This window comes from Mauremys mutica, chromosome 11 (assembly GCF_020497125.1).
Source record: "Mauremys mutica isolate MM-2020 ecotype Southern chromosome 11, ASM2049712v1, whole genome shotgun sequence".
Taxonomy (NCBI): Eukaryota; Metazoa; Chordata; order Testudines; family Geoemydidae; genus Mauremys; species Mauremys mutica.
Window position 1 is genome coordinate 4,291,607 of NC_059082.1, and position 22,369 is coordinate 4,313,975.

General features: G+C 39.2%; 1 protein-coding gene across 1 annotated transcript in view; it reads right to left on the bottom strand.

Annotated features, from left to right (window-relative positions):
- Nucleotides 1-3,458: 3,458 nt before the first annotated feature.
- Nucleotides 3,459-22,369, bottom strand: part of PIAS1 (protein inhibitor of activated STAT 1) — a 56,466-nt gene continuing 37,555 nt past the window's right edge. The window contains exons 6-14 of the mRNA XM_044979501.1: nt 21,884-22,018; nt 18,579-18,684; nt 16,530-16,603; nt 9,185-9,345; nt 7,665-7,795; nt 7,089-7,266; nt 5,264-5,406; nt 4,883-4,920; nt 3,459-3,881 (exon numbers count right to left, since the gene is read on the bottom strand). Of these exons, the coding sequence (XP_044835436.1) occupies nt 3,588-3,881; nt 4,883-4,920; nt 5,264-5,406; nt 7,089-7,266; nt 7,665-7,795; nt 9,185-9,345; nt 16,530-16,603; nt 18,579-18,684; nt 21,884-22,018 (1,260 nt within the window). The 3' untranslated portion in view covers nt 3,459-3,587. The remainder of the gene's footprint in view (nt 3,882-4,882; nt 4,921-5,263; nt 5,407-7,088; nt 7,267-7,664; nt 7,796-9,184; nt 9,346-16,529; nt 16,604-18,578; nt 18,685-21,883; nt 22,019-22,369) is intronic.

The window sequence follows — 22,369 nt, forward strand, 5'->3', positions numbered from 1 at the left end:
AATATTCTGCTTATATACATTTCCCCTTTGTTAATTAAAACAATTAACAGCTGCACTTTCTGGGACCACCAGCTATTCTCCCTTGTTACAAATGTAAGCTCTTTTTAAAAAGAAAAAAAGAAAAATGAACATTTACATTGAAAAACAAAATCCTTTCTGAATACATGTTAAAATGTGCTTTAAAACCCTGAAATGTCAATGCAATGAAGGATTCTCTATGATATGCTCTCCCCACAGTTCTTAGCTTTAAATTAGAAGGCAGCTCCAAGCCAGTTCAATAAAAATCTACAAGCCAAGCCACCCCACCCGTGAGAGGCTTCTTGAATCCTTGCCATGAAGGGTAACGAACAGGCATAGAATTGCTACAATGCCTATATTCATGAAAGCATTACAAAATATTTTAAACGCTCAGTATGTTAGATTTTAGCATAGTTCAGATTTTGTCTTGCGTTTTGTTTTTTAAAAGAATGCATCCAATAATGCCCACAAGTGATTCAAAACCACTTCAGCCCTGCTATTGAAATAACAGCTATTTACTCAGATCTGTGTGTACAGACACATACACACATGCGGTAATATACATAACAGACAAACGCGCACACACACACACACCCTTCTAGTGGAAGAATTTGAGGACAAAGGAAAATATTGGTACCCCACAGCCTAAGGGTTACACAGATTCAGTAATCTACAGTCAGGTTAGCAGTACTGCAAACCAGCCAAAAGCAGGAGTTACTTTACTGCATCTTCAATAAATATGAAACGAGTGATTTTTTTTTTAAACTAAATCGTAAGGAATTCCTGGAGAATTCAGACAGACATCTGCTAAATAATGTTAACTGTAGGCAGATACAAAGTTCCAGCAAGTTATCAATCTTACAAAAGCTCAGAGAATGAAACAAATAGCCACAAAACATACAGAATAAATACCACATAGGAGAATCAAAGAGCGTTTGCTGACCTATGTGGAACACTGGGATTAAAACATGAAGCTGAACTGAAAAGCCTTTCTGCTCTTATTTAGCTGGTTTGAGGGATCACCGGCTGACCTTGGCTTTTGGAAGGTAAGCTAAGGACGAAAGATTCCCAACTCTTTACAATATATTTGCCACATTCAGTTCTCTAGGGTTGCTGAGGTTTTAATTAAATTTTTAATTTTGTTTTTAAAAGCAGATTGTCAGCTCACCTTTAACACAGCAGAATCGGTATGAACACTGCCATCACTCAGATGTAAAACAGCCATCAACTCCCCAGAATTTCATTCTTTAATTTTCATTTTCTTACCAGTTTTAGAAGGCGGGGCCACATCTGCTCTCAGTTACACTAGTGCGAGTCTGGAGGAATCAGTCACCTCAGATTCATACTAGGTATTACAGTGAAGCATCTGCTCTCTAATTACCAATTTAATAACCCAATGGATTTGCTAGACTAAAATTTATCAACTAGTTATAGTCCTAATGAAGGTTTAAATACCTCAATCTCAGACTGAATTTAAAAATGAAATATTTCCTGTTTTCTCCTTTTATTTTAAACTGACATTTAATAAATTATAAAACGGGTGTATGGTGAAATATATATCTATATCAGCCAGATATGTATGGAATACACATGCATGGGAAAAACTATTTAACTCACTTTTGACTCACACACTGATCTATAAATACATATATACACACACATTTACATATAAACACAAACATTTTGTTTTCAAAATTCAAGTCAACTATTCAGTGGTGGAGGGATGCAGTAAAAACTCTAAAAACAATTTTGATGCCACATATTCATGTGAACCTGTCAATTTACCATTCAACTGATTTTACAGCAATGCCTAATTCTACTGGATTAAAGTAATTTTTTTTTGAATCAATGCAGGGTTTAAAGAGACAACTTTATATGTGAAAGGTGGCCCTTATCAATGCATGAACTAGCTGATATCAACTTTTTGGAACATAAAAATTCGGACAGGAATCTGCTAATTGTGATATTTCTTCCTGTCCTTCCTGATAAGCTTGTTACCTGCACTTTCAACTAGCTAAAAAAATATTTTTCACACCAGAGGACATATTCATTCTCTCTGGTGAGGACTTTGGGACACAATAGAATCACCTCCCCCTCCCACCCACCCCCAACTCTTATTTTAAAGAATCTCCTGAAAAACTGCTTTCCATCTATTTACATGTTTCTCTATTTAATAAGAATGGATCAGTCCAAATGATCCATCAGTTCTAAAAAAGACTGTCCTATGTCATGCATGTCTTTAAAAAAAAAAAAAAAAAGAAACAGGAATTGGAGAGCACATATAGCTCTCAAGAGTTCAATATAAGCATACTTAAAAACAGGGAATCACTCAAAATAACTAGGAGGCCAAAGAGAGAAAAATCCAGTCAGTGACTACTGATAGATTTCTACAGACAGACGTTCCACCCCAGTTAAGTGAGTGGGCTATGGTTTGGGTGGTGTTTTTGTTTGGTTGGTTTTTTAAGCTTAATGTCTAACATTCAATATTAACTGAATTTTGATGCATGTGAAGTCAGAAGACGATGGATCACTACCACTGACAGCAGCACAAACCATGCAACAGTGCATTTTAAACCCTATTTCCTTCTCTGTGTTTGACAGGTTTGTTTTTAGCAGAAATGTAATCTATTGTGGCCAAAAGTAGGTATTCACTGACGGAGCCATTTTGGCCCCAATTCAGTAAGCTCCTTAAGCACACTGCTAACTTTAAAGCACATGAGTAGTTCCACACCTTAAAATTTAACACACGTTTCAGTACCTTGTTGATTGGGACCGTAATTATTTAAAGGATTAATACTGGAGGTTAGAAATGAAAATCTAGTGTGAAGGTGTGTCAGGGCTTTTATATGGGGCTAGATTCTATAAAACTGTCCTGTCTCAAAACAATACTTCAGCTTGAGATTGTATCGAGTCTAACCCATAAGAGTAGCTGACACACTAATGAGCCTGCAACAATGTTTGATGAAAGAGCTGGAACTCCACATGCCAACTGAATATACAACCATATAGAATCAGAAATGACATTTAAAACACACTCCCATATCCTGCACTACAGAGGGAATGCGGTGGAACAGTACAAGTAGGGTTTATATCACTTTAAGCATAATAAATCTGTGCTGAAAAGGGGTTAAGAGGAATTCAGTTCTACCATCAATTGTAAATGGTGTTTCCAAAAGAAAAATCCTCCTGCAACGTAAAACTTCAGAAATTCCTTTCCTTTTTCATTAACATTACTGTGAAGAAAATAATGCCATTTGTGTCCAAACTAAAATAAGTAACTCACAGGACAAATGCATAAGTGTAAAATCTTCAGCATCCAGAAAAATGAACTGAAGTTTCTTTCTTTTTTTTCTTTTTGTACTTTTTTTCTTTTTGTTTTGTTTTACCAGTCAGGCCATCTTAGGTTTATATACAAAAGTAAAACTGAAAATATAGTTTTGTTCTCTGTACATGTCTTAAGTTTTTTTTTCCTAAAAAAGGAAAAAACACCTTGTCTACATTTCTAAATAGAGTAAGATAAAACCAAGCACAAAGATCTCTTTTTCTGACAAGTTCATTTAGTCCACAACTTAGTCCAATGAAATAATGTCTGGTATGCCAAAGATCGATGCCGTGTCTGTGCTGCTTCGATTTGCAACTGGATGGCCATGATTCTCTCGCAAGCTATTGGAGGACACAAGACTGCTGTTACTGCCACTATTGCTACCATTAGTGGCTGGGAGAGTACTGCTGCCTCCTGCATTCAACTGATCAAGAAACATCTGGGATGAAGCGTATGGGAAAAAACGAGGGTGCAAGAGTTCTGGATCATCGGACGCAGAAACTGCTGCCGCTGCAGCAGCAAGAAGGGAAGTGTTGTAATGCTGTGGAAAAAAGACAACATTGTAAAGTTACACTTCTGATTCCACAGGTTTTCTTCACAGCGGCACAAAGGAAGTACAAAGTATCTGTGTATTCTAAACTTCCTGAATTCTAGAAACTGACAACCATTTGTCTATTCTGTGTTGTCCAAGTGTTACTTCGTAAAACAATTGGTACAAGCAAGTGGACTGAAGACCTTGGTTTCTAAAGCCAGAAGAAACTTGGAAACAAAGTTAGTGCTGTTTGCTCCTACTGGATAGTAAGCAATCTCTCACAATTCCAGACTATACTGAGGTACTATTGGGATGGTGAGAAGCAGTGTAACTTCCCTTTCTTACTCCTCCCCCACAAAAAAAACCAAACCCATCTATTGGAAAGAAACTACTCATACTTCAATTGAATCTTTTGGCCAAAATTAAGAGAGACAACCACCCACTACCATGACATTAAAGTCAGATACTTATTTTTACAGCAGGAAGACCTCTCGTATTGCACTCAAGAAACAGATACAGGAATAGTGTGCTTAAAATCAGTAGGTGGCTAGCACGGTTCTCAGCAGTACCGGGTTTTTTTCAAATGCCCCAAAAGAAGTGAGCTTTCAGCTTTAAAATGACATTAACGAGAAATACTAGTTGCCAATGATCCTTTTTAAATTTAAAATAATTTAAAAGTAATTTGCATTTTGCTCTTTCTGCCAGTGGTTTCCATTTTGCATTTCTCCACACAATGAAAGCAGACTGCTCAGGTTCACTTCCTGCTACACATATACTAATAAATGATGCAATATTTGCCATGCAAACTACAGGGCAATGATTACTTCAGAAACATTTCCATTCCTGTTTATTTTATTATTCCAGAAAAATTTCTCGTAGCATTCCAGTTTTGTAAAGCCTTCTTTACAAAAACCTACACACTAGCTCAATTTCTGACTCTCTGGAATCCCTTTAGAAGGGATTTACTTAAAATTAACTTATGCTGCATTACTCATTTTTCTACCACTTACCTGATTGTCTCCTGATAGGAAAGGGAAGAAATCTAATCCTGTGAAAGTCAAAATAAAAAGGTTTTCAGTTTCTCAAGAGAATGTTGCCCTCTTCCTTTCCCCTCCTCCCCCCAAAATCAAATAATTTAACCAAAGTGTGACGTGGATGATCATGACATTTAACTCTTAGTTATACTTAGACAGTGAAATACAGTTTGTAGGAGAGGTTCAGTGTTTTTATCCCTTCAAATAAGAGTTAACCTGAGTTATGCATAAAATTATCTTCTATGATCCCCCAAAATAACATTTTGTATGACTGGACCACTAATCAATTGCATGTTTTCACTCCTTCACAACAGCGTGAACTTTTCACGTGCAATTCAAAGCAGCGAGAAGCCGAACCTTGTAAATCATAAGGCATAGGTGTCATGTGGAATGGATGCCTGTAGTCCTGAATAAGTGATGTATTCATGTAACTTGTGTCAACAGGAGGAAGGCTTGGGGTTCTTGAAACTGGAGATGCTTGATGGGGTAGGTTTAAAATGCTGCAAAGGAAAGAATGTTTTTCACACTTTGTAAACATGGTTGGTTTAAATGTTAAAACAGTTTGAAGATTGCAGATTTCTGCTTGCGGAAAAAACCAAAACCCAAAATACCAACACATGCATCCTACAGAGCTTTAAAAACCAAAGTTAGTCTTGAAGACATAATTCAAAATGTGGCATGCATTACAGTAAAAGCACGTGTCACTCAGGCAAAAGACATATCCCTGACACCAGAGAGGACAGCCCCCACCAAATTTCAAAGTCTTGTTCCAAAGCATAACGGTCTAGAACTTCAACAAACAACAGTTGTAAGAATTTTTTTACGACCCCGGGGGGGTGGGGGGGGGAACGACCCACATTTTTCTCTAATCTTGCTCTCGGAAATGGCTGAATCATTTGCACAGACACAAAAAATAACAGTCTGAGGCAGACATCTGCATGGAAAATTTCAGCCCCCATGGTTACATTTTGTCAAAGTTATAAAGATATGAAAACAGGTTTTATAATGGAAAGTGTTAGGCAACTTTAACTTTAGTCAGAGGTAGCACTGCCTATCTTAAGAAAAGTATGAATAGCCATCACGATTCAGGACAAAAAGACTGAGGATTTAAGAGTTGTACGTATGTATATATAGTTAAAAGTCCACATAAACATCCCTACAAATATTTCTATATGCCACACAAGGCATTTCCTATGGAGCAACACCCAAGGAGATCTTGACAAGACTCACATGATCACTGAGTGGCTTTTATTGCTGGGATAATAATCGGTACAATGGCACAATCCCTCTGTATAGACCCAATGTTTTCATCCATGCATGTTTTGCCAGTGCGGCTCTATTAACAGCATCGCTATTTATCTGGTTATTCTGCTATTCTATATAGCTACTTTGCTGGTGGTAGTCTTTGGCAAAAACAGACAACACACCCACACCACACTATGTAAGTTTCTCATACCCAGGGGCGGCTCCAGGCACCAGCACGCCAAGCGCGTGCCTGGGGCAGCAAGTTACGGGGGGCGCTCTGCCGGTCGCTGCGAGGGCGGCAGGCAGGTTACCTTCGGTGGCATGCCTGCGGAGGGTCTGCTGGTCCCGTGGCTTCGGCGGACCTCCTGCAGGCTGCCGACGAATCCGCGGGACTGTGGACCTCCCGCAGGCATGCTGCCGAAGGCTGCCTGACTGCCGTGCTTGGGGCGGCAAAATACCTAGAGCCGCCCCTGCTCATACTGCTGCTGTTCTCATTTGTGTACTTTGTTGCCACATTTCTCTACTAGCACAGATTAATTTCCATGCCTCTCAAAACATTTGTTAAACTACACACTAGCTCAAGGCCTTTTCCAGTGTTTTCCTTTTTTATCACAGGTCAGTTAAAAAAATGCTTCATCGCTGTACTATGTTTTGTAGTAAAACCCATAAAGATCAGCCTGTGAAGCTGCAGCAAGACAAATATTCACTTCTGCTAGCATACCACCATGTTTATAACTCCCAGTCTCTCTGTGAGTTATGAGCTACTGAGATCAAACCATAGTTTGTCATATCAAGTTCTGTTGTAATGAACTCAGGACATACTTTGAATTGTGAACTTCCCAGGTGCAATTAAATTTCACTTGAAATTTGTTTTCACCATTACCTGTCATGAACATACTTTCATCTTAACTAAAAATAGTGTCCACTTTATTCTTACCCCTTATTATTTAGTGGTGATGCAGGAGAAATGGAAGGACAGCTCCTCTTGGCAGACGGTTCTTCCTCCTCTTCATCTGAGGAGCTGTCTATGGTTAGATCAATCACTTCTACTTTCTTATTTTTATTTGATTGATGGTGAGAAGACACCTGATGATCCAAAGAAGAACTTATGCATCCTACAAAGATTTAAAAAATAAGGTAGTTATTCAAGTCATAATTTATATTGTACATGCATTACAATGAAGAACAAGCGTCACTTGGTTAAATTAAAATTATACATGCTTGCCATAAATAAAGCTTAGAAGCCAAAACAAAAGTGAAAAGGAAACTATTTTAAAAAAGCATTAACAATGCTTCAGAAATACAGACAGGCTCACATGGATGTTAATGTTACTCAAACATCTTACTTCAGATTAATCAATAAAAAGCTACTGCTACACAAAGAGAATTTTCATGTTCCGTTGCTCATAGAATTTTAGTACTCTTTTAGAAACAAACCCACATTTTAATATTTGAAACAATGTGGGTTAACAATACGGGATTTAGTTTGTACCTTCAAAAATTTAAGACTTACCATCAACTCCATTATAAGACGCGGTTACTTCTTGAACCTCCTTTTTTGATCTCATGGGAGCCCATGACCCATCCTCCTTAAACTGAATTTCATCGCAGTCTGTGCAATACTTCAAGATTTCCATAAACAACCTGTGGAAAAAAAACCTTAATATCCATCTTCACAAAATAAAATGGAACTGGAGAAGCACTTTAAATTAGATTAAATTAAAGTAAATTAGAACCACTCTTTTGAAAGGATTAGTCCTATTTGAGAATTTTGGACATTTTTCTCTCCTTAGTACAAGTTCTCAACAAGGAAACTGACATTTTAAAATATTACTTAAAATAATAACCTGCACATTCACTTAATGATACAGTAGAATCTCGACTGTCCAAACCTCAATAAGTTGAACTTCTTGTTGGCAAAAACAGGTTTGTGCGCCGCTATGTATATTATGACGAAAATTTCCCTATTTATCCAGATTTAGTCAATGACTTCCCTGACATTTAGATAATCAAGGGTATTCCAGGAATCCAAACATTTGGGTAACTCAAATGGACTCTAGTACATTGCATCAAGAAATGATGCACAAATTGATAAGTAAACACATTTATTTCAAGGCAAAGCAGTGAGGAACAATCACTGCTCATAACTGCACACCTCAATTTGTCTGGGTAACCATCAGTTGCTTGTTTCCCTTAAGATTCCTTCCACTATGGATGCAGTAATGTTAACAAAAAAATTAAACAAAGCTTCCTTAAACTGGCTGTGAACACAGCTGGCCTAACCATGTACCAAGCTGTCTGAGGGGCAGCCATTTCTGAAGCAGGCTCTCAGAAATTATTTCATGTGTAAAGTGGACAGGTCTACTGCGTAAAATGAACAAAATCCCTCAAAAGAGGTGGCCAGACAATACTACTTTAAGGAATGAATTTTCTATTCACTGTACAATTAGCTCTTGTTTCTGTAAAATAATATTCTATGTTGATCCCTACTGCTAAGGGATAAAATCGAGAGGAAGGATTAGGAGAGAGGATAGTTAAAATAGCATAATCACTTTGATATTTCTTCTTTACCAACAGAGCTATAGATATTAGCTGTTTGGTGACTCAAGTGTAGCAATCCATAGAGATTTACCATTGGGAAATACGTTTCAACTTGGGAAAGAGCAATCCTTCCCAGTAAAATTAAGCTTTTTCTCCTGAACAGAACCACATGATAATTTCCCCATTCCCCCCAGGACACAGACACTGCTTTTGGAGAAGCAAATTCCTGCCCAGGTGGACTAGATTCTGCAGAACTAATGCTGAGCACTGAATCCAAATGTTGCATGTGTGCATAGAAGCTGGTGCTTGCTTTCAGTGGGGTTTTTAGGTTTTTTTTAATAAGTAGAATCAGGGAAATAAATACATGTAACAACTCCAAATGTGGAATGTGCATAAAATTTAAGATAGGAATGTCTGCTTATAAACTATTCCCAGACACGGTACACCACAATTACAAAGTATGCACGGTATTTTGCTCCAAATGTTACTTACCCATCAATAATGAGGTGTTCATAGGGAGCCTTCTTGTCACAAACAGGACAAACCCAAGTAGGTTTCTTCTCATTCATTTGAATGTACAGAGTGGCATCAAAACACTGCAGATGTGAACAAGTCAGGGCCCTACATGGGATAGTTAGCCGCATTTTCCCAAGCTTCAGGAGGAGAAAAAAACAAAACAAAACAAAACAGTTGCCTCTTTTGAAAAAGAACTGTTCACCTGTTTTAATCAGGAAGATGCAACTGTGCTAGAGTTCAGTTTCTAAGCATTAAGTATTTTGAGAAATACAAGTTCTGATTACTATATTCAAGTTACACACCTTTGCTCTGGCTTTTCTGTGTACCTTATAGTATCAATAACACGTCCTACTGCAAATAGATTTTTGTTAAACAAAGTTCAGACATGGGAAATGGAAGATCACTTCATTTTTACGCTGCTGGCCCAAAATGCAAAGTCAATTTACCTTTTATCACTTACCATAGTGTTTTAGACTAATAAATATGAAAAATAATTATTCTCCCTCATTGGTGTACTGGAAGCTACAGCTAAGTCTCTTTCAGCATTGCAGAGCATCTACAGACACACTGTGCAAGACTATATAAGAGATGATGATGTTCACTCCCAGCCTTTGAGACAGGAAGTGTCTTTTTGTTCTGTTTGTTCAGCACCTACCACAATGTGGCTCTGCTCCATCACTGGGGATCCTGGCCAACACCATCCTCCAAATCAACAACTGCCCACCTGAAGTATGTCCACAATGGAAAAATCTACTCCAAAAGAACAGTGCCTAAGCAACGTAGATGATCGCACTCACACGGCATACTAAAGATAGAGAGTGGGCTCAGCCTAAGATTTAGTCAAGAAATATCTTGACAAAGAAAATACAGTCCAAAACCAATCCAGAGCCTAAAAGTATTACAGCTCTCACACTGAAGTAAAATACCTAACGGAACTGTTTGCAGGATGTTTCAGAAGCTACATGGTCATGTACACTCCTAACAGGCAATACAGGACTAGTGCCACAGGGTGGCACTCGCTCTCAAAACATCAAAGAAGCTAAAAACACCAACAAAAGAGAACAAAGGCTCTGCTTGCAGTGAACTACTTCCTTCCCAAAGCTTCTCTGCAGCAACCTTTAATAGGGTGACCAGACAGGAAATGTGAAAAATCGGGACGGGGGTGGGATGGTGTGGGTAATAGGGGCCTAGATAAGAAAAAGACCAAAAATCAGGACCGTCCCTATAAAATCAGGACATCTGGGGTACATCCAGACTACCCGCCGTATCGGTGGGTAGCGATCGATTTTTCGGGGATCGATATATCACGTCTCACCTAGATGCGACATATCGATCCCCAAACGTGCTCCTGTCGACGCCGGAACTCCACCGGAGCGAGCGGCAGTAGCGGAGTCGACACAGGGAGCCGCGGACATCGATCCCGCGCCGTGAGGACCGGAGGTAAATCGATCTAAGATACTTCAACTTTAGCTACGCTATTCACGTAGCTGAAGTTGCGTATCTTAGATCGATCCCACCCAAGTGTAGACCAGCCCCTGGTCACCCTAACCTTTCAGCAGCCTGAAATACCTGCTTCCATTCTCAGCAACATTCATCCATACAGTAGCTTCTAACCCTTATCTTTATTTTGTTTATTCTCCTTCCCTCCGGATTTCAATCACTAACACAAGTCAGCTACAAATGGAAGAGGGGAGTCATACATCTCCCAGAGGAATATGCAGTGATGCTGGTATAGAGTTCAGTCAGCAGGAGGTGCTATGCATGCCATGTGTTTGGCAACCCTTCCCCCAATACCCATGACCAAGCATATTATTTCTTTCACGTAGTACTAGTCCCCCTGATCCATATCTGTTCTAAATTCATCTCCCCCAGATGGTAGGTCAATGGCTCATTTGTCTTTTGGGCATAATACAAATTCACTAACTACAATCAGTATCATGATTAAGCATGTTGGAAACAGAAGACTTTTTGTTTTCCAGAACCTGGATGCTTAAATATGATGCAAAATAAACACCAATAGCAGCAGCACAGTGACACAAAACTCCCCAGGAAAACACAGGTTAATGAGAATTGTAACACGATTTGCGGTATAAGACGTTGAACTCATTCTTAAATACACGACACCAAATAATGCAATGCCACACCCATCAAGAAATAGAAGTTTTCTTCTCATAATACCATTACCACATTGCACATATAATTTCTGAGTACTAGTTAAGACTTAATAGGATGCCTAAATACAGTGTGCGCAATGTGGACAAGTAACGATGGTCTCATTTCCCAACTTTGGCATGAAACTTATTGGGTTAGATCCTTCAGTTTGGCCAAGCTGTGTTCATGTTACTAAGGTAAAAGATGCCGAGGGGATGGAAAAAACTCACAGATCCTCTTTACACACTACATAAAGGAACAATAAAAGGTTCAAGTCCAATATTTTTGGCAGCAGTCTCAACATTTAGCCTAATACATTGTCAATTTATAGAACAGAGTTATCGTCACAATAAAAAGAGAAAAACTAAAAAAGGGAAGTTAAGAATTTGCAGAAAATTGCAGAACCACAATAGTTGCCAGATTTGGGGGGAAAACATTCATGTAAATTATTCTCTCCTGTCCTCAAGGCTGAGGTTATTTTTGGAAACACACACAGATTGTCTTTCAAACTTCCTCATGCAAACTGTCCTACCAGCAGCCCCTTTGCTTGCTGAATCTTGGGTCAGCTCCTTCCAGGTGCCTGCTTGAATTTCACAAAGTTGGGGGAGGGCTTATTTGCAAAAGCAGCTTACAAGGCAATTCAGAACATATTCAGAGGTGATTTTTCAGCCTCTTAGAACCTTTATATTTTTCTCTTCTCAAATTTAGGACCCAATCTCGCAACTACTTTTATAAGCAAGAATTACTCCTGCAAGTCAGGGCTGCAGGACGTGGCTTTTAGCAGCCATTTTTCATCATGTAGGGCTGAATACATGCCATGCTTTACATTCTTTGGTTCTGGTACTTAAATTACTGCAGATTAAGAACATTTAAGAAAAAAAGATGAGATTTTACTCTCAAAAAGCGGAAGAGATTTTCTTCAAACTTTCCCAAGGAAAATTTACCTGGCGTCTGAGACCAAGCATTGACAGTTTCAGAAAGTTATGTATTAGCAAATGAAAACAAGGGTTTTGTCATAGAATTGTGTTCACGACCATGAATAGTATGTTATTAGTCACCATCCTTTCGTTTATATTGCAAAAGCCACTTTACAGGACACACGGGAAGATATGATATCTGTCCTTAAGAACTTCTGCAATGACAGAATAGCGAAAGAGGAACAGTGAAGCACTTTTAAACGAGACTGCACTAAACAATGGGCACGCTGAAGGATGACTCCCAAAGTGTGGGCATGTTACATACACATCACCAGGATGATACAGAAAAACATGCCTAAAATATTCTGTTCTAAACCTTCCCGTTTATTGGAAGAGACTAGGCTTAAAGAGAAAGAGGAAGCATAGACTGCAATAAAAACTACTCCACAAGAGCTACTTCTCAATGCTAGCTTGGGTATTTCGTTTATATTTCACATCACTAAAAACTTAATTTTTCATTTCTGCATTAACTTTAATTCAGCTATCTTTAAGCTTGCAGCCATGGAGACTGCCTTGCAGAAGTCCTTCCTGCTCTAATGTGAATTCGTCTGAACCAAAACTCAGCCAAAGAGCTAACATTTAAAAAGCTCTAGCTAAAAGGACAGATTATGAGACCCCAAATTGCATAAAAAACCTCTTCCTATCTCTATGCATAAAAGAAAATACCTGTAAGCTTGTTTATTCCTAGATCAATTTCTAGGTATGTTTAAGAGTAAAACTGATGGACTGTTCTTTCCCTCTATAAACAGGGATAAGTAGGACAATAAATAGATGTATTGTTTTAGAAAACTGGTCAGCAGGAAACCAAAACCAAAAGGTTGCAAAAACGATGAATTGCCAAAAGTACCAATGAAAGGCAATCAGCTGCTACTGAAGTAAACATCTGTAACCCCAAAAGATGCACAAGGATTTAAGTGACTGAGCTACTATATTAGCACTGTTAACGCCTAAAAATTAGACAGTTCCTGGATTTACTAAATGAATTTCTATTATTGCTTTTCATTGGAACCTAAATAGTCTTTAACTTTAGGAAAAAAGAGCATTGTACTTAAAGAATTAAACCATGACAGCACAGTACTAGTACTTCCTAAGGTACTGAGGTTCCAACAGTACATAACAAAAATTTAACTATGCAAAGATTCAACAAAATCAAGCTAATAATATCATGAATACAAGAGTGTTCTTGACCTTTAAATTCATGCATTATTTGTATTACATCTCTCAAACCTCTTAAGAACAGGATTTCACTTTTTATAAAAGCAATACTGCTGCACTCTCTTGCGCTGAATAAAAAGAGTACTTTTATCTGGTGACATAAGTGTTAAATACTATTATAGCTAATATGTGCCATACCAAAAAGCCTTACGAATGAAGATTAAATATCAAAATATCCAGCACAGCTATAAACACATAATAATCTGCCTAACCAATATTTTTATGAAAAAGAGTCAGCAAAGTGAATTGTGCTCTTTGCAAGGTGGAGCTTTTGTATCCAAAAATATCTTTCCATTGTCAGAATCTAAGAGGCCATTTAATAACCTTACAAATAAGCCCCAATTTTGCCAGGCAACAGAGTAAGTAGCTAAGTCAGCTTTATTCTTGAGAGTCGCATTTCAAAACTGAAAACTTTCAGCGTCAGGCTTGAGTGGATCTAGACAAATCAGGAAACAGATGCATCCTTATTCTTGACACAGTTTACGTTTTAGCTGCAATTAAGACACTCTGTTGACCAATGACAAAGCACACAGTAATGAAGAAGTATGTTACATTTCATGGGAAAACTAAGGGTATACAGGATGCAAAATAAAGTTTAAACCAATTATTCATATTGTGTAATTCAGCTGGTGATAAGAACTGTAATATGTACAAACTATTGTTTAATTCCTCTTATCTTCCAGCTCCTTTTACCTCAGTTAACAGTTCAATAAATCTGTTTTAATTAATGTATCTGATCTCATTTCCAAATTCCATGGGACTAATAATTAAAGTAATTTGTGAGTTGCACAGATTGGTATGGGAAGCAAGCAATCCTGTCTATTTCAAATTTTGCAGCGACCTTTATTTGCTTAAATGTCCTTTGGACTATTGATTCTTTTTTTTAAATTGAAAACAATAAAACCCTATCACTGAAGTGTACATATATACCGATCGACTTCAGTTACAGGAATTTAACTCTTTGGCTCCAGGAAGCCAGTTGTTGGTGTACATGCATACGAGGATAAATTCATCCTATTGGTAATAATGGCCATACCACGGCCAAGCACCCAGGAGTTAAACTATGTTCAATATCTAGATAAACTATCCTCTTTTAGGACCCAACCCATCAACACTTAAAGGTGATTAACTTAAAGCATTTGCATAGCTCCAGTGAAGTGAACGGAACTACAGTAACTCCTCACTTAAGGTTGTAGTTATGTTCCTGAAAAATGCGACTTTAAGCGAAACGATGTTAAGCAAATCCAATTTCCCCATAAGAATTAATGTCAATGCGGGGGTTAGGTTCCAGGGAAATTTTTTTCACCAGACAAAAAACTATTTTATATATCTATATACAGACAGTATACGTTTTAAACAAACAATTTAATACTGTTCACAGCTATGATGATTGTGAAGCTTGGTTAAGGTGATGAAGTTAGAGGGTGGGATATTTCCCAGGGAATGCCTTGCTGCTAAATCAGTGGTTCTCAAACTTTTGTACTGGTGACCTCTTTCACATAGCAAGCCTCCGAGTGCAACCCCTCCCCATATAAATTGAAAATACGTTTTTTATATATTTAACACCATTATAAATGCTGGAGGCAAAGCAGGGTTTAGGGTGGAGGCTGACAGCTCACGACCCCCCATGTAATAACCTCGCGACCCACTAAGGGGTCCCAACCCCCAGTTTGAGAACCCCTGTGCTAAATGATGAACTAGCACTCAGCTGAGCCCTCAAGGGTTAACACATTGTTGTTAATGTAGCCTCTCAGGCAGCAGGAATGGAGGGGAGGGGAGAGAGCATAGCCAGGGGCAGCTCTAGGTATTCTGAAAGAGCAGCAAAGAGTCTTGTGGCACCTTATAGACTAACAGACATTTTGGAGCATGAGCTTTCGTGGGTGAATACCCACTTCGTCGGATGCATGTCGGTATTTTGCCGCCCCAAGCACGGCAGGCAGGCTGCCTTCGGCGGCTTGCCTGCAGGAGGTCCCCAGTCCCGCGGATTCAGCTGCATGCCTGAGGGAGGTCCGCCAAAGCCGCGGGACCAGCGACCCTCCGCAGGCATGCCGCCGAAGGCAACCTGCCTGTCGCCCTCGCGGCGACCGGCAGAGCGCCCCCGTGGCTTACCACCCCAGGAACGTGCTTGGCGTGCTGGTGCCTGGAGCCACCCCTGAGCATAGCAGACAGAGACAGACACACACCTTGGGGGGAGGGGGGGAGGAGAGAGAGAGAGAGAGAGATACACACTGCCCCTTTAAGTAAGCTGACCCACTCTTAAGTGCATTGTCTTTTTAAGTGGATCAGGAAGTTGAGACCAGCAGCTGCTGCCCCAGGCTCTCTCTCTGTCTCTCTCGGTCTGTGTCCCCACCCTGCTCTATATGGAGAAGAAGGAGTAAGCAGGGTGTAGGAGGGGGACTCCCTGACATTAGCTCCCCCTCTTCCCCCCCTCCCCCTCCCGCACAGCAAGCAGGAGGCTCAGGGAGCAGCTCCAAGGCAGAGAGCAGAAGCAGCACATGGCAGTGAGGGGAGGGACAGCTGCAATTGCTAGCCTGCTGGCAGCTGCTGCACAGGGAACTTAGGGGAGCGGGGAGCTGATAGGGGGCTGCCGTCCACCCTGGTTCCAAGCCCCCACCAGCTAGCTGCAAGGGGCTGCTCTTCCTGCAAGCAGTGGGCAAAGCAGGCAGCTGCTAAACCACACGTTAGAAGGGAGCATTGCACAACTTTAAAGGAGCATGTTTCCTAATTGATCAACAACCTAATTGATCAGCAACTAATAACATTAACCAGGACAACTTTGAGGAGTTACTGTATTCACATGCTCAAAGTTAATCACGTGCTTATGTGCTTTGCTGGATATGGGGCCTAGGCACTGGATCTCAAACTCACAGAGTTAACATATAAGTGAACACAGCTTTTAACTTGCATTAAAAATTGTCCCGTAACAGCCAGTTTAATTTCATCAGAACCAACTTTGGAGGAGTTACTTTTACACTTACTGGACAGAGAAGAGAAACTCTTAAACTGGTTGTAGCTATTTCACTGTCTGGGTCTGCAGTCAGTTTCTCTTTTACTGCCATTTGAAGGAAGAAAAAACAAACAGAGAAAGGTTTGTTATACACACTTCACCAGGATGATATAGTAATACACATGCCTAAAACAATCTGCTTTAAACCTGCAGTTTGCTATGTCTATTGGGAATGAGCAACATTGATTATATTGTCCCAAACTCCTGCAGTCTATAAACCTGAAGTAAAATATTCATGTGTGCATGTGTAGAGTGCAGTTCCTATGCAGTTTCTACTCTCCTAAAACTTCAGTGGAGCACCATGAAAGGAGAAACTTCTTAAACACAATATTTCATTTCTAAAAAAGGGTTTCTGCATGAAAATACTAGATTTTTATGGGTAAGCATTTTAAAGCGATAAGCTCTCTAATAAAGCAATCTCAAGTTCTTTGGTCAACTGCTGGATTTAGGCACATTAAAAAAAAATTTTTTTTTGTTAAATTCTGCATGTAGGCTAGCAGTGCTCTGCCTCTTTGAAATAAGTAGTCGGGGGCTCCAATGATTCAAGGGAAATGCACCAAGGGTTGCAGAATTGATAGGTAAAAGGAGGAGCACGACCAGGCAGGCTCTCTTATAGAATTAGCCTTGTAAGGATTGCAGTCAAATATAGGCCCTGGTTCCTCCCTTCTACCCTCCATTTTTGTCTATAAAAAGAGTTATAAAAAGTAAGTTGAGATTTAAATGCACAGAAATCAGGCAATTCCACAGTTGCTACATGACCCTTAGCTGCCCCTTCTTAGTGGGTATTTCATTAATGTGTATCCTTGTAAGTGCGGTGTGGCCAAGCACAAAGTCCTTGAGAGGAGACGAATGGCTCAGGAAAAGTCATTGGATTGCCTGATTTTTGTGCCCTTAAATCTCAAATCATAATGTTACATTGACATAGTTTCATACACATGACTGTTCAATATTATTTTTGTACTTGGCATTTAGTTGTGTTCTATTCTATGTAGGTTCTGACACTGTGTTCATCACTGTAGTACCTGGGTACCTTCCAGAAGTAAATGAAGCAACATGACTAAGATCTGTCACATGTTTGCTCCCTCATCCTCTCCCTGGGAAGAAATGTGCACAGCAGCTTGTTCTGTTTTTCTGTTTGTTTGTTACTTTTATTAAAGTTACCGGAAATTACACACACATTGCTGTATCTTTGTATTAGAGAAGGCAAGATCAAAGAAACACACCTTGCACTTAGATAAGAAGGTGATGAGGTTTGGGATGGTCCTGTGGGGGAGATCATTCCACAGTCTTGGGCCAGCCCCCAGCGAATCACTGTCTCCTGCACAGATGAGCTTTACTTCCATTGTGCCAGAGGAGCTAAGTTGTCAACCATGGTCAACATATCAGTATGCTGGTATCAGGGAACAACGTCAGCCACTGAGTTCACATTAGGAACTCTGAGCAAAATGCCAGGTGAAATTAGCTTACTGTTTTTTAACAAATTAAAACCAGATTAGTTGAGTGGCCAAAAATTCTCTTGCATTTTTACTCCATGGTGGCAATGGTGTTACTGGGCTGGCTCATAATGCAGGCAAAGGCCTTTGATTACTCAGATTTAGACCATACTTCAGTGATAGCCATCAATGGAATGAAAGGATTCTAGGATTCTCTCTTTTTAAAAGGAAGGTTTGTGAGTTCACTATATTTTTTTCCTGCGAAGAGTGAGTTAAGCAATAAGTATTTGCGGGGAAAATCAAAGGCTAGAGTTGCAAAGTTACAGCATGGGTTGCGTGGAAGCCTGAAAGAGCAGTAACTATCATAATAGTGCAGTGATACAGAATAAACAACTCCTCTGCTAGTGAAGATTTAATTTCTGAAAGGATCAGGTGGTTTTTCCTTTCCGTCCTTATTCTCATGATTCAAAAATTTAGATTTACAAAAAGTAGCCTTGCGTATAAGTAGCAGAGACCAGTGCTAAAAATCTTTTTACAAAAGCTGTTTCTTTATATTTAGATCAAGAATTTGAATGTATCAGACATACTTAGTGCTTTAGAATGATCAGGATTCCTTATTCCTTTTGCTCGTAACCTCTGTAGTAAAACTGTAGAAGACAGCTGTTTTACAAGATAAACTGCCATAGAGTAATTCTGGAAAACAAACATATAATGAAACAACTCAGCTGATATAATCAAAACATCAATCAATCTGCACAAACACCATATAAAATTTATAATCTCAGCGATTAGGAGGACCTAGACATCAACCATCGCTACAAAATGGTGGCATAACATTTTCAGACTAAAGAAAATCCGTTGTGTCTATGTTCTTAGTAGGTACTAGGAAGTCAGTCTTTAGTAGAGAAGCAGCAAGGCAGATCACAAGCTCCACTGAGATTAGAGCCAGTTGCAAGGGAAGTTATACATTCAGCTATTCTAACACCACAGTTATAACTTTTCTCAAAATTTCAAATCTGCAACTTGGGGCATTTTGTCGACAAGCAATTTATAAAGGATAATTTCATATAAATAGCATTAAGACAAAGTGCAGTATTGCACACACATTTAAGGGAAACAGTCACGTCAAATTTGGTCTAAAGTTCAAGTTTTGAAAAATAAGCTTTTATAAAACTGAAGACCAGTAGACATGCTTCCATGAACATATTTCATTTAACTGCATTTGAAGCAAGTGGTCTTTAAAAAAACAAAACAATCCAACCTTTGTATTCTCTGCAGTGTTTACAACCCAATCTCTACAGGCATTGCCCTGGCACATGAGATTCTGAAAGGGAAGTTGATTACAGAACCCCACAACTAGTTTTACTGTTGGAGCCAAGAGAACAAACTAAAACTGTACAGTTGTGAAGATTTTAGATTTTTAAAGTTATTTTGGGGTTTTCATATTAACAATATCATATCATAAGAAAGTGCATTGTCTTTTTAAAAATAGGCTATGAAACCACACAGTACAAGCAGAAACCCCAAGGGCAAAAAAAATTGTGCCCTCATGTTGCATGATAGGACCACATTCAAAACCATTTGGTATAAAATTTACACTCTCTCTCTCTCTCCCTCTCTAAACTTGAGCACGATTAACAACTATTTTCTTAAAATAGAGAATAATCAGGTTCTTTGAAATAGTTTATCACAGAAAACACATGCTAAGAATATTCTTTGAGGGCAATCCCCCACTTCTGGATCCATAAGCCATTCACATTATTTGTTTAGGATAATGATAAATATGAGAAAGGACTTCAACAATAATTGGCAGGTGGAGAGGGCTAGAGGGGACCCAGTCCCCCCAAAATGTATTTTCTGAGCCACCCCATGTCTGCACACACACCCAGCTCAGCAGGAAACACCTCACATGTGACTGAGCCAGGGCCAGAAACAGGCTGGGGAATGGTGTAGGGATGGCCCTGCCTGAGTGCTGGATTCCTGGCAAGTGGAACTAGATTCCTCAGCCCCAGCTGAGAGTGCTGGCTCCCAAATGGCACTTCCCAGGAAGTTTCACTAGGATGGGGTGAGCGTCCCTGGGGAATGATCTTGAGGTAACTGGACCCAGCCCCACAGCACAGAAGCAGCCACCTGCATGGTGAGCAAGGGATTGCCTAAGGGCCCCCCCCAGAAGGATAGTTTTACCAGCCACCTATGATTTCAATAATAATATATACCATCAAATTTCACCATTTGAATATCGGAAACATCACATTATTTTAAATATTTTACTCTTGCTAGAGATGCTTCCATCATTAAAAACCTCTACTGCTTTAACGTGTTTGTTTAATGCCTCAATTAGGATAGAAGTTAGGGAAATGATAATTAACATTGTGAAATTATTTACTGACAGCTTGAATCTACAAAGCTAGGTACTTGCCCAAGGCAACTGTTCACAGAAGTCTCTGGAAAGCAGATTGTGTAGAAACCACAATTAGAACTTCACTAAAGGTATTCTCTACCAGCTGAGACACGTAACCCAACATTTAAAAAGAACAAATGCCCAATTTTTATCTACCAGGCACATCCATAAAATAAAACTAATTTCTACTGATTTATTGGCGGGATCTCAAATAATAGAATTAGGAAGCATTATTACTTGTGGAGAAAAGATCTGACTAATCATTTTTGTTAGATATACTGAGTTTATTTGCCATTACTCTTCTAGTTTTGATGACTATAAATTCAAAAGCTTTTCCAAGATACAGCTATGCAATTTCAGTTATAGCAAATGTCCATTTACATCCAGAAAGCTTTGTGAAAACAGCTACTTCACTATAAAAAGCAGCACGGTGTTGGTTTTTTCAATATATCACCAATAGACAGAAATAATTTGCAATAAACTAAAGCAGGTGAATTTTTTTTGAAACTTGTTTGACATTTTGAGGCTTCATTTGTTTTGGGTTTTTTGTCTTTTCTTCCCTAAAAAGCCAGTAGTTTTAAAAACAGCATTCAGCAAGCATCTGTTCCATAATCTAACTGGAGATCTTGTTGTGCTTCAACTTAAATCCATTTTGATAGGGGGAAAAGACAAGAATGATATTGTATACCTGACTCTTGTGCACAGATGGGCAATAACTATTTTTCTACGCTGTCTCAATGAATCACGAGTTTTAGTCCACACTTGGAATAGATGATACTACATCTCAGGCTAATTCTCAGACTCTAGAGAAATAGGATGGCTGCGGGTAGCAAAGCCACATCTGATCAGCATTTCTCAAGTCCTCATTGATTTTGTTAAGCATATCTGGCTTTCATCGTGAACACACACACACAAATTCTCAATGCACTGATCACTGATAAAAGGATTGCATCTCATGGACTAACTAACAAAAAAAAAAAAATACTTTCCACAGGCTATTCCAGATGGATAGAATTTCAATGGAACATCAATCATTTAAAAACAGTAATTACATCCTCCCTTCCCCCTACGCCCAAAGATGCTATAAGACAAAAACGGTACAGTTAATAAAGTATGTGGATAAAATACAGCTGTGAGAATTGAAGCGTTAAATGGCAAGTTTAAATCCCCACATGCACTACTGAGTTTTCATACTTTAAAAGATTTACCTCTGCATTTTCAGAGTTAAGAAACACTCCCCCATGCAACGTGTTATGCACTGGTAGGCCGGCATTACAAATCTTTTTGATCTAAGGTAACATGCTATAACACACAGGCATAAAGCGGTAGGGTGGGGGAAGAGGAAACAAAAACCCCTTAGTTACCCATTACTATATTCCATAAGTGTTTTTCTCACCAATTAAGCTTGCTTGTTAGCTTTCTAACGTATGCTGAAGTACAGATGATTAAAACTTTTCTCTAATACATAGATCTGACCAAATAGTAACTCACTCTTCCAATTTCTGCAGTCCATGAAACGACGATGGTGTTTGGTACCGTTGTAGACAATCTGACAAGTGAGGTAATATTGATTGGTCGGCTAGGTCGCTTTGGTTCAACACCATTTTTGGTTGGTGGAAGATAGCCCTAAAATGAAACAATTATTTTTTCATTTTTCCCTTTACAAGACATACACCTCTACCTCAATATAACGCTGTCCTCGGGAGCCAAAAAAATCTTACCACGTTATAGGTGAAACTGCGTTATATCGAACTTGCTTTGATCCGCCAGAGCACACAGCCCCCCCCCCCCCCCCCAGAGCACTGCTTTACCGCGTTATAGCCAAATTTGTGTTATATCGGGTCACGTTATATCGGGTGAGAGGTGTATTTTAATCTAATTTTTCCTAACAAAAATGCCACACACTGTTTGTGGAGGTATATTAACCTGCTTTTTTCCCCCTATGTATTTAAAAATGCGATCAGCAGCCAATATCTA